General features: G+C 48.4%; 1 protein-coding gene across 18 annotated transcripts in view; it reads left to right on the top strand.

Moving 5' to 3' along the window:
* mapk8ip3 (mitogen-activated protein kinase 8 interacting protein 3) overlaps positions 1 to 12500 on the top strand; it is a 26104-nt gene that overhangs the window by 6969 nt on the left and 6635 nt on the right. For 4 of the 18 annotated variants that reach the window (XM_076997134.1, XM_076997126.1, XM_076997127.1 and 1 more), the window contains 15 exons: positions 1005 to 1028; positions 1368 to 1518; positions 2972 to 3200; positions 3443 to 3545; positions 3821 to 3939; positions 4511 to 4522; positions 5757 to 5814; positions 5940 to 6092; positions 6204 to 6261; positions 8022 to 8170; positions 8325 to 8381; positions 8488 to 8658; positions 9787 to 9946; positions 10907 to 10957; positions 11801 to 11887. In XM_076997134.1, the coding sequence (XP_076853249.1) occupies positions 1005 to 1028; positions 1368 to 1518; positions 2972 to 3200; positions 3443 to 3545; positions 3821 to 3939; positions 4511 to 4522; positions 5757 to 5814; positions 5940 to 6092; positions 6204 to 6261; positions 8022 to 8170; positions 8325 to 8381; positions 8488 to 8658; positions 9787 to 9946; positions 10907 to 10957; positions 11801 to 11887 (1582 nt within the window). Of the gene's footprint in view, positions 1 to 1004; positions 1029 to 1367; positions 1519 to 2971; positions 3201 to 3442; positions 3546 to 3820; positions 3940 to 4510; positions 4523 to 5228; positions 5247 to 5756; positions 5815 to 5939; positions 6093 to 6203; positions 6262 to 8021; positions 8171 to 8324; positions 8382 to 8487; positions 8659 to 9786; positions 9947 to 10906; positions 10958 to 11800; positions 11888 to 12500 lie in introns of all 18 variants that reach the window. The other 14 variants (XM_076997142.1, XM_076997137.1, XM_076997131.1 and 11 more) reach the window with 12 other exon arrangements.

Here is a 12500-nt window from a genome sequence, read left to right as displayed (position 1 = left end):
TGACAATGTTGATAATATGTATTTACAACTCCAGCATTGTTCATTTCAAAACGTCTTGTTTCTCTAGTTTTGTTCCATTAGATGAAAGTTCTGTTGCTTATCCAGGTATCCAGGTATCCATTTTTTACCTGGGTCTTGGATCGTATGTCCACCCCACAGTCAAAACCTGTGTTCCATCTCCCTCACCTCTGATAGCTAAAGTTATCAGACTAAAGTTATCAGACTAACGTTATCAGTGCCTCTCTGAGCTCTAGCTCAGTCCTCTCCAGTGTAAAACTGGCTACAATCCCTCCAGTTCTAAAGAAGCCGGGGTTTGACCCACAAGCTTTAAAGAACCATCAGCCTATTTCTAACCTTACTTCCTTTAACAAGATGCTTGAGTACGTAGTGGCTGTCCAGCTGAAAGACCATCACAAGACTTATGTGAGTTAGGGTTATGTTCTGTTAGGGTTATGTGAGTTAGGGTTATGTTCAGTTAGGGTTCACAGCCCTACATAACAGCCCTAACTGAACAATAACCCTAACTCACATAACCCTAACTGAACACAACCCTAACTCACATAACCCTAATCAGAGCGTGTTAACATACACCTCTTACTCATGTGGCTCACACTGGCCTCCTCTCCACCTTCACATAACAGCATCAAATCCTGGAGGTTATAAATCCCTGCATGGTTGGTCACTTGCTTAACCTTCTGCTGACCTTCAGGAGATATTATTATTATTATCTATGGGCTGTTCTGGTAGTGTTAATGATTTATTCTTTTTGTCTACATTGTGGACACTATTCATAGTTTTATTATACTTCATATGCGTTATTTGCATTGTGTTGTTTGGTATGTGCCTGGTATGAAGGGATGTCTTTTGTGTTTGTTTTCAGTTTCTAATCTACATATCTCTCATTGTGCTGCTCTGTGTGTGTGTCTGTGTCTGTGTGTGTGTGTGTGTGTGTGTACGTGTGTGTGTGTATATGTGCGTGCACATGCCTTCATATGTCTTCTCAGTCAGCGCAACACCTGGAGGAAAAGGTAAAAAGCCCCCCAAGCCCTCTCTAAGAGTCTATTACCCCGTCTCCCTAACCCTGCTAGCATTTTAGCCCTCATTGTGAATGATCAGACCTGTTTAATCGAGCGGTGTAGAGTAATCACTACCTCTTTCCCCCCAGTGTGCGCACATGTGTCTCCATGCTTGTGTGTCCATTTCTGAAACCCGTTTGTCTGCTAATCGTCTCTGTGTTCTTGTCTGTGTCTTTTGGTGCGTGGCTTGCCACCTCAGCCGTTCAGGAACCTGTGGCACATCTGACTTACTGTTCCTGCCTTCTTTCTTTCTCTCTCTCCCTCCCTCTCTCCCTCCCTCCGTCTCTTTAGCAAAGTGGACCGGCCGCCGTCGCTCAGCCTCTTCCCCAGCGGGGATGGTATGGTACGTGGGGGTGCCGGGGTTGCTAGGACGACCTCGTCGTCGTCTGACGCCTGGCACACCAGTGACATGGGCCGGGCCGTCTACGCCCCTGGCTTCCAGGTGCGACGGACAGGCACGGTGGTGGGACACGCCGGAGGAGAAGGAGTCGGGCCTTCCTGCTGTCCTGTCTACCACACCCCGCACTCACCTGTGTCCTGTCTACCACACCCACACTCACCTGTGTCCTGTCTACCACACCCGCACTCACCTGTGTCCTGTCTACCACACCCGCACTCACCTGTGTCCTGTCTACCACACCCACACACACCTGTGTCCTGTCTACCACACCCGCACTCACCTGTGTCCTGTCTACCACACCCGCACTCACCTGTGTCCTGTCTACCACACCCCACACTCACCTGTGTCCTGTCTACCACACCCCACACTCACCCGTGTCCTGTCTACCACACCCCGCACTCACTCGTGTCCTGTCTACCACACCCCACACTCACCCGTGTCCTGTCTACCACACCCCACACTCACTCGTGTCCTGTCTACCACACCCACACTCACCTGTGTCCTGTCTACCACACCCCACACTTACCCGTGTCCTGTCTACCACACCCCACACTTACCCGTGTCCTGTCTACCACACCCACACTCACCTGTGTCCTGTCTACCACACCCCACACTTACCCGTGTCCTGTCTACCACACCCCACACTTACCCGTGTCCTGTCTACCACACCCCACACTTACCCGTGTCCTGTCTACCACACCCCACACTCACCCGTGTCATTAGGAGATTAAGTTCTTAAAGCAGGCGCGTTCCATGGTGGTTATTTTTAGTTGCCATACCAGCAGGCTTATTAATGATGTTTATTCCATGTGTTCTTTTTGTGTGTCCTCGTTCAACGCAGTGTGAATTGTCACGCTTTTGTCTTGCTGATTAAATTATGGGCAAGCTCAAAAAATATAGGCAGGCATCATACACATACTAGAACGAGACAATTCTCCATAGAACCCTTCATAATGCCGTAAAAATCCTTCCAAAACGTGATTCCCATTGAGTGTGTTCAGAACCATGAAAATAAGACCCACCAGAATTTGCCTTCAGCTGCCAAGCTGTGCTGGTTTGGTCATTTCCTCCGGTTCTGACGGCTGTGAGAGCCTAGGCCTGCCCACACTGCACTTACCGCATCGTCTTCCCGGAGCCACTATATTTAGACGAAGGACAATACCTCCGTCTTCTGTGCGACTCACTGGTCACATGACGCTGAGCAAAGCTAGCTGCAGATTCACAGCATTGGTTATGAGTTGGTAGAGGATATTCAGATTAGAAATGGTGCCCATTGTCTCACGTGTGTATGTGTGTGTATGTGTGTGTGTGTGTGTGTGTGTGTGTGTGTGTGTGTGTGTGTGTGTGTGTGTGTGTGTGATGTTTGTGTGCCAAATGTTTTTTTGTAATGCTACATTGCCTTTCAACTGACACAATATGAGTTAACATGACACTAACAGTGTTTGTACTCTTAACCTTCTCTGAGTTGTCTGCTTGTCTGGCTCCTCCCCTAAAGGATGGATCAGAGTCTGATTCCATTGTGGCCACACCCAGCAGCACAGGCAGCAAGTCAAACACTCCCACCTCCTCTGTCCCTTCGGCAACGGTTACCCCTCTCAACGAGTCTATGGTTACCACTAGGGATTTTGAACAAACATCCCAGGGGCGGGGCCGCAAGAATGCCAAGAGACTCAGCAGAAATATGGAGGTGCAGGTCTCCCAGGAGACCAGAAACGTCAGCATCGGTGAGAGAGAGAAATGTGATAGCACATTATTTGTGTGCTAGTGCATTATTTTTTCATAACACACAAATGTACAACATATGCATACAATAGAGAAAATGCAACAATACACACACACACACACACGCACACACACACACACATCATATATATATACAGTAAGTATTTAAAATTATTTAAAAAGAGGCTTTACATTAAACTGAGTGTGTGTGTGTGTGTGTGTGTGTGTGTGTGTGTGGGTGCAGGTATGGGGAGCAGTGACGAGTGGTCTGAGTTTCAGGAGATTTTAGACTCTACACCAGAGTTAGACATGTGCATGGATCCTCGTATCTATGGTGGAGGTAACAGGTGAGGACTCCGACCTCATGTGGACAGTGGACACATGTTGTACCTGTAGTGGACACGTGTTGTACCTGTAGTGGACACGTGTTGTACCTGTAGTGGACACGTGTTGTACCTGTAGTGGACATGTTATGTGCCTGTAGTTGCCAACTATAATATATAGACCTTCTAAAGAATTTTTATGCATTTATGCATCCACACTTATGCATTTTGACCATCTCCAGGGCTTCCTAAGCTGCTAGTGTGTTCATGTTTCTCCCCTTTCTCACTGGGCTGGACAGTCCGTCTCAGGGCATCGTGAACGAGGCGTTTGGCATCAACACAGACTCACTCTACCACGAGATCAAAGACGCCAAGTCTGACATCATCGGCGACGTGGATGCGGGTGCAGAGCTGCTGGGTAAGCCCGCCCACGCTTCGGGACCGTCCTGTACGTCCTGCGCGCCCTGCTGACCTGCGGCCGTGAGCTGTGCGTTCATGTGTTTCCACCGCATTTCTTAGGAGCCGTTGCTAAGCAAGGGTCGGCCTGTTGTGCTGTAGGCCTTGAGTTATGCATTTGCCCTTTGACCTGCTTGACCTCCTCTGTCATGGCCCCAATGCTGGATGTGCCTGGGCTCCCTCACTGCAAAGGCTGCTGGGATATCATGCTTGCCTCGCGGCTGCAGCATCCCAACCTACAAGCACATGATACCGTGAAAGAGAAAACCTCCTTTAATTATCTTATTATTATGTTATAGGGGTTATCTTATTATTATGTTATAACATAGGGGTTTTTTTTTTTTTACTATGTTTACTCTCAGACTGGGAATTATCCGTTTTTCTTCAGTTTCACTGCAAAGGCCAAACTTCATTTGATTTGTTTATCTCAGTGTGAAGGTGGAGCTTTGATTTGATTGGCCGTCTCACTCACTGACCCTTGACCCCTCTCTGTGCTTCCTTCCTGTGTGTGCTTCTCCTGGCTATACCCCTAGGGGAGTTCTCAGGTGTGTATCTCATCACTGGCTCACATTCTTTTTCTCTCCTCTTTTGTTTACACCATTTTCTTGGTTGGTGTGCAGTAAACATAAATAAACTAGTTAGAGCAGAGCAACAGGCTTCAGTAACTCATGTAACCACATCAGTCTTCTAGACCCAGATCACCCAGTGCCTCTCACAGTATCAACAGGGTTTCCTCAACACTTCTTTATTTCCAGTTTAAACATACCAGTATTAAATCTATTTCAGAAATGAATGTAAAGGTTTCATGTTAAAATCTCCACTTGAACCCCTATTCTTAGAGGTGATCTGGATTATCAGGATTCTATTCAAACTTTTGTTCATAGATGCAATGATAGCAGCGTTGGACACTTTCACATGCTGCTGTTTACATGACAAACGTATACTAGTCTTACTGACTCCTTTTCGAGCTGTTTCCTCCACTAATATTGGCTAGTTTTGAGAACTGGCGTGTATGTGTGTGGGTGTGGGTGTTCAGATGTCCCTCACCCAATCTTTAGCAATAGATCCACTTACACCTGTTTTCTCATTCTTCCTCTCTGTCTCTCTCAACCCTTCCATTCCACCGTGATCTTCCTTTCACTGTTCTCTTTCTCTCTTCTATCTTCTTCCTTTCTCTAACTCACTCTCGCGCTTTCTCTCTCTCCCTAACCCCACTGAACCGCTCAACCTGCCTCTGCCCTGCTCTCTCAGTGCGGGATGATTTTTTTGGTAAGGCTCAGTCCCTCCTGATCTGTGTGTGTGTGTATCTGTGTTCAGCGCCCTCACATGCAGACATCTTCGCGATGTCGTTCCACGCCCCGCCCCCCCCGTTCCGATGCTATGTCATTTCCTGTCTGCTTCTGTTCAGTCTTCCATCAGCTAAGGCTGCTTGGCGCTGGGCTTCTGAATGACTAGCCGTGTCGTGTACCTACTTTACAAAAATTCAGTGCTCCGTAGATATTTGCAGTATTTTGTTTCTGGATGTACATGTACTTTATTTATATCCAGATATGAACACTTGTTTCTGCCCTGGAATGTGTTTGCATCTCCTCTCCTCTCCTGAGTCACCGAGACATCATGCTGCCGTTATTAGCCTGATGCACACCTACGTGTTTCTCACGTGGAGATGCTAGTGAACGTCATAGAAGTTTAAATGTGGATGAAGGCCCCATAATAACTGAGCTGAGGCTGCGTGCGGAGGTCAGCGGGGTCAGTGTTCTAATACAGTGTTTCTCACAGGAATGGGGAAAGAGGTGGAGAACCTGCTCACAGAGAACAAACAGCTTCTGGAAACCAAGTAAGCAAGAGAGACTTCTGTTGTGTGTGTGTGTGTGTGTGTGTGTGTGTGTGTGTGTGTGTGTGTGTGTACTGCACAATATGCCGGCGTGTTTGTGTTTTAACCAACGCATACACTGTACCCAGAAATGCTCTGAACATCGTGAAGAACGACCTGATCGCCAAGGTGGACGAGCTCTCCGGCGAGCAGGAGGTGCTCAGGGAGGAGCTGGAGGTGGTCAAGCAGTCCAAGACCAAAGTGGACGGGAGGGTCAAAGAGCTGGAGGAGGAGCTTAAGAGGTGCCGTAAGGACGGCCCCCACCCGCACACCCCTCCCCCTCCTCCTGACTTTCCTGTGTCATGTGTGCGGTTCTGCTGGGCCGTGGCTGAAACTGCGTCTCATTCCCACAGGTTAAGGGCGGAGGCACTGGGAGCGTCCCAGGACTCCAAGGATGAAGGAGGGGATGATGTAAGCTAAAACTACACCCTCACCTTACTGTTGTGCTTTAACTGTTACACTACACCCTCACCTTACTGTTGTGCTTTAACTGTTACACTACACCCTCACCTTACTGTTGTGCTTTAACTGTTACACTACACCCTCACCTTACTGTTGTGCTTTAACTGTTACACTACACCCTCACCTTACTGTTGTGCTTTAACTGTTACACTACACCCTCACCTTACTGTTGTGCTTTAACTGTTACACTACACCCTCACCTTACTGTTGTGCTTTAACTGTTACACTACACCCTCACCTTACTGTTGTGCTTTAACTGTTACACTACACCCTCACCTTACTGTTGTGCTTTAACTGTTACACTACACCCTCACCTTACTGTTGTGCTTTAACTGTTACACTACACCCTCACCTTACTGTTGTGCTTTAACTGATACACTACACCCTCACCTTACTGTTGTGCTTTAACTGTTACACTACACCCTCACCTTACTGTTGTGCTTTAACTGATACACTACACCCTCACCTTACTGTTGTGCTTTAACTGTTACACTACACCCTCACCTTACTGTTGTGCTTTAACTGATACACTACACCCTCACCTTACTGTTGTGCTTTAACTGTTACACTACACCCTCACCTTACTGTTGTGCTTTAACTGATACACTACACCCTCACCTTACTGTTGTGCTTTAACTGTTACACTACACCCTCACCTTACTGTTGTGCTTTAACTGATACACTACACCCTCACCTTACTGTTGTGCTTTAACTGATACACTACACCCTCACCTTACTGTTGTGCTTTAACTGATACACTACACCCTCACCTTACTGTTGTGCTTTAACTGATACACTACACCCTCACCTTACTGTTGTGCTTTAACTGTTACACTACACCCTCACCTTACTGTTGTGCTTTAACTGTTACACTACACCCTCACCTTACTGTTGTGCTTTAACTGTTACACTACACCCTCACCTTACTGTTGTGCTTTAACTGATACACTACACCCTCACCTTACTGTTGTGCTTTAACTGTTAAACCAGTGGTCAAGGTGTGTTTAACACCAGTTATTACTTGTCTTGTTGCTTTGGCATATACCAGCTTGCACAGAGATTAACCCTGTAGTTTAATCTGCATCTCATCAGTGTGCTACTTTAATATTCACGCCACGCTCGATAGAAAGATGGAGCTGTGCTGTTCTAACCTTCCCCTCCTCTTTGTGGTGTGCGTTTGGCTTTGCACTGTGTGTGTGTGTGTGTGTGTGTGTGTGTGTGGGGTACATGGTGTGTGTGTATGGGGTGTGTGGCACTTGTGTGTCCGTGTGGGGTACATGGTGTGTGTGTGTGTGGGGTGTGTGGCACTTGTGTGTTTGTGTGGTGTACACGGTGTGTGTGTGTGTGTGTGTGGGGTGTGTGGCACTTGTGTGTCCGTGTGGTGTACATGGTGTGTGTGTGTGTGTGTGGGGTGTGTGGCACTTGTGTGTCCGTGTGGTGTACACGGTGTGTGTGTGTGTGTGGGGTGTGTGGCACTTGTGTGTCCGTGTGGTGTACATGGTGTGTGTATGTGTGTGGTATATTGTGTGTGTGTGTCCGTGTGGGGTACATGGTGTGTGTATGTGTGTGGGGTACATGGTGTGTGTGTGTGTGTGGGGTACATGGTGTGTGTATGTGTGTGGTATATTGTGTGTGTGTGGGGTACATGGTGTGTGTGTGTGTGTGTGGGGTATATTGTGTGTGTGTGTGTGTGTGTGTGAACGGTGCAGTATTCATCTTCGCTGCAGGACGACGTAGCCATGACCCAACGGCGCAGGTTCACGCGGGTGGAGATGGCTCGTGTGCTGATGGAGAGGAACCAGTACAAAGAGAGACTGATGGAGCTGCAGGAGGCCGTGCGCTGGACGGAGATGATCCGGTCAGACGCGCACACACACTTTTACACGCAAGCACACAGAGCAATACGCTTACAGATGTGCAGTTGCACGTGGAGCCTTTCACGGCCGGAGGGTCACGCGCTCGGAGCGTTTCCATTGGCTCATCCGGCTTTGTCCCGCCCCTCCCTCTCACAGGGCTTCCAGGGAGAGTCCCCAAATCCAGGAGAAGAAGAAATCCACCATCTGGCAGTTGTGAGTTTTCCACGAGTCTCCTCGTTGACACGCAACATTTGAGCGGGCCGTGTGGCGCCATGCGTGTGGGTGTGGCCGGTCTTCACGCTCGCGTGTGTCTCCGCAGCTTCGCGCGGCTCTTCAGCTCCTCGTCCAGTCCACCGCCGGTCAAGCGGCCCTACACCAGCGTCAACATCCACTACAAGTCGCCCTCGCCCGCCGGCTTCAACCAGAGACGCTCGCACACCATGTGCCAGATCTCCACCTCCAACCGCACGCTCGACTTCTTCCCTGAGGAGTGAGAGCACGCTTCACACACACACACACACACACACACACACACACACACATGGCATACACACACACACACACACACACACACACACACACACACACACATGGCACACACACACACACACACACACACACACACACACACACATGGCACACACACACACACACACACACACATGGCACACACACACACACACACACACACACACACATGGCACACACACACACACACACACACACACACACACACACACATGGCACACACACACACACACACACACACACACACACACACACACACACACACACACACACACACACATGGCACACACACATCAGTACGAACACACACATGAGATACCCTTCAGTCCTGTATTACATACTTGTGTCTATTTGTTTGTCTTCTTTGTCTTTAAACGTGTGTGTTTTGTCTCTATCCTTGTATTCTGCTTTGAGCTAGCTGTTTTTTCCTCAGTGCTAAGCTGCTCTACCTGGTGCATAAAAACAAACACACACTCATTCATAAAAACGCACACCCCCACCCACACACGCTCATTCATAAAAACAACACTTACACACAATAGTGTTCATACTGTCTCATCAAATCAACATCTAGGTGACAGTGTGATGCAAGCATGCTCACCGCGCTGGGCTTCTTCGAGTACCTGTTGTGTGTGTGACTCTGTCTAATGTGTGTGTGTGTGTGTGTGTGTGTGTGTGTGTGTGTGTGTGTGTGTGTGTGTGTGTGTGTGTGTGTGTGTGTCTGTCTGTCTCACCTCTGACCCACTCATCCATGTCCTGTATCCTTCACTTCCTTTCTCTGTCTCTTGTCTTTTTCTTGCTTTGTTTTTCCTTCTGTATCTATCTCTCTGTTTTTCTGTCTCTCTGTCTCTTTCCCCTCCCCCTCTCTCTCTCTCTATCACTATCTCTCCCTCTCTCTCTCCCTTTCTCTCTCTCTCTCTCCCTTTCTCTCTCTCTCTCCCCCTCTTTCTCTCTCTCTGTTGTGTGTTCTGCGGCTGGCTGGCTGGCTCCCTGGCGCTTTCTCTCGCTGACTGCCTCCCCTCCCTTCTCTCTGTTTCCTCTCTCTCTCTCTCTCTCTCTCTCTCTCTCTCTCTCTCTCTCCACTCCGTAGACTGCCCAGTAATGGTGTTGCGTCTCTCCTCAGCGACTCGGCCCTGTCTGTTCGGCGTGAGCAGCGCCGTGAACAGTACCGGCAGGTCCGTGAGCACATGCGCCGTGAAGACGGCCTCATGCAGGCCTGCGGCTGGAGTGTCCCGCCCCGCTTCAAACAGGTACCTCCACCCTGCTCCGCCTCCGCCCTTCAGCCCCTCGCCCACCACCCTCCATCCTCCTCCGCATTTAGGGAGGAGTCAACCATCCGAAGTAACCTGAGGCTTTAGAGCGAGGCTAAGGGTTGTGGGAATTGTAGTGTGTAGAAGAGAATTAGAAGTAGTCCTACCATCAAGGAATGGAGAAGACACAGGAAATGAGAAAATGAAAGTATCCGTGGCCTAGTACGTCCTAGGACGAGGACGAGGACGTAGAATGTCCCTACCTGGTGTGATCTCGGTGTGTTACTGAGTCAGGACATGGGGTGGCAGCTCTCGTCTGTTGTCACTGGGACAGCAGCTATCTGTGTAGTTGAGACTGTGTAGCTGAGACTGTGCAAATGCAAATGTGCCATATTTTTTCAATTGTGATTTTTACACCCCAATCGAAATTTGTCCTCCGCTTTTAACCCATCTGTGCAGTCAGAACACACACACACACACACACACACACACACACACACACTAGTGATTACTAGGGGGCTGTGGATCACACGTGCCCAGAGCGGTGGGCAGCCCTAGCCCGGCGCCCGGGGAGCAGTTGGGGTTAGGTGCCTTGCTCAAGGGCACCTCAGTCATGGCCTCAGGTCTGGGAATCGAACCCACGACCCTCCGGTCACAAGACCAGTTCCCTAACCACTAGGCCATGACTGCCTGTAGTTGAGACTGTGTAGTTGAGACTGTTCCATGACAACAGCACTGTGATTCATGTTTGCAGTTAGCTCACATGGAGCTGTGGTCAAGTTTAAGCGGTTTTTCTGCTTCCCAGCAATAGTGGATCACTGGCTCTCAGAGCATCAGCACGTTGTTGTCAGATTTGCCATGGTGAGAGTGGGTGTCGGGGTTGCCTGGGTGACGGTGGGTATGTCGGGGTTGCCAGTGGTGACGTTGTGTCACCGTGGCTCTAACTGTGATCTCCCGCAGACGGGCCCCCAGGCAGACAGCGCTCCGGACGCCACAGCAAAGAGGCCGCAGGCAAGTCTGACCTCCAGAAGACCAGCATGCATCTGTCTCAACCTGCCCCTCTCTGACCCCGCCCCTAACCTCCTCACATGCTACAGGCTGCCCAGCAACCAGATCTAACCACGCCCCTTCAGTCATAACCAAGATCCCTTATGGTTCTTTGGTGGGTTCGACAAGGAACTGGTGATGAAGAAGGTCAGCTAGTTGTGGCAGTTTTGCATTAACCTCCCCAGCACATTACAACAAGATACCAGAGTTTTAATTCCTCATACTGGAGTACAGATGGTCAGTCCTTGTCTACTTACCAAACTAACCGATTTATTAACAGATTAACGAAACGTGTCAACAGATATTAAATGCAAATAATGCTGTCCAGTGACTTTCTAAACTGTGTACAGGCAATAAAACATTTATCTTTCGCAGAACTCTGAAAATTAGATTATTTTATCTTCATTATTAGATTATTATTACCTATAAAATTATTTGACAGAAATTCAGACTTTAACATTTGGCTCATAACTGTCACTATGTCATGTTAAGACATAAACCCATAGCAAGCCTAAGATTACAGGACTGCTAATGGTTGTGTTTGCTGACACTCAGATGATTGTGCAGTGTTGGTTAACTCCTTTGTATTACGCATGTTTGTATGTTGTGGAGCCTTTTAACTTGCGCTCCAGTTCACTACCAAGTGTGTGCCCCAGTCTCCCCGCCTCTCCGTCTGTGTTTGTTGGCCAGGGCCAAAACAAACCAGGTCACGCAGTTTCCAGCACGGAGCCTTTCCTGCGTGTGACTTGAAGCAGCGCTGTGATTGGCTGCTTTATGAATGCCTCTTTCTTCACTGTCTCCTCACAGGCCAATGAAAAAGAGGACAACCGCATGAAGAACGTCCCTGTACCAGTGTACTGCCGCCCTCTAGTGGAGAAAGACCCGAATAGGAAGGTACAACACACAGCTGCGATGGGACTTACAAAAAAAATACCTAGAAAAAATTATCTAGACAAAAAATACACTATATGGCCAAAAGTATGTGGACACACCTCCTAATTATTGAGTTCAGGTGTTTCAGCCACAAATATTTAAAAAAATAAATAAACAAGTAAATAGATAGATAGATAGATAATATATAGCCCAAAGCAGTATAATGGGTCCTGCTAAAGAGCTCAGTGACTTTAAACAAGGCACAGGACGTCACCCTTACCACACGTCAGTCTATGAAATATATCTTATTAGATCTGTCTTGGTCAACTGTGGCGCTGGTGTGATCTGAACACTCAGACTCCGGGATATTGATGTGGGCCTATTGTTCAGGGTATGGACTTGGCCCAGGAAACACTGCCGAAGCCTCACATGGTTTGGTGAGTTTAGGATGGAAGATGTTCGGTGGCTGCAAACAGCCGTGACCTCTGCCCCACCTGACATCTTTGGAACCCTGACTGTGAAACAGGCTTTCTTGACCATCATCAAAAATCTTTTAACTCAATGGGCAATAGGGCAACTCCCACACTCAAAACTCTTGTAGTGAAGGTATCTCCATCCATGTCCAACTAATGTG

The sequence above is a fragment of the Brachyhypopomus gauderio genome, chromosome 2 (genome assembly GCF_052324685.1).
Source record: "Brachyhypopomus gauderio isolate BG-103 chromosome 2, BGAUD_0.2, whole genome shotgun sequence".
In the NCBI taxonomy this organism is placed as follows: Eukaryota; Metazoa; Chordata; class Actinopteri; order Gymnotiformes; family Hypopomidae; genus Brachyhypopomus; species Brachyhypopomus gauderio.
This window is presented reverse-complemented; position numbering and strand designations above follow the sequence as displayed.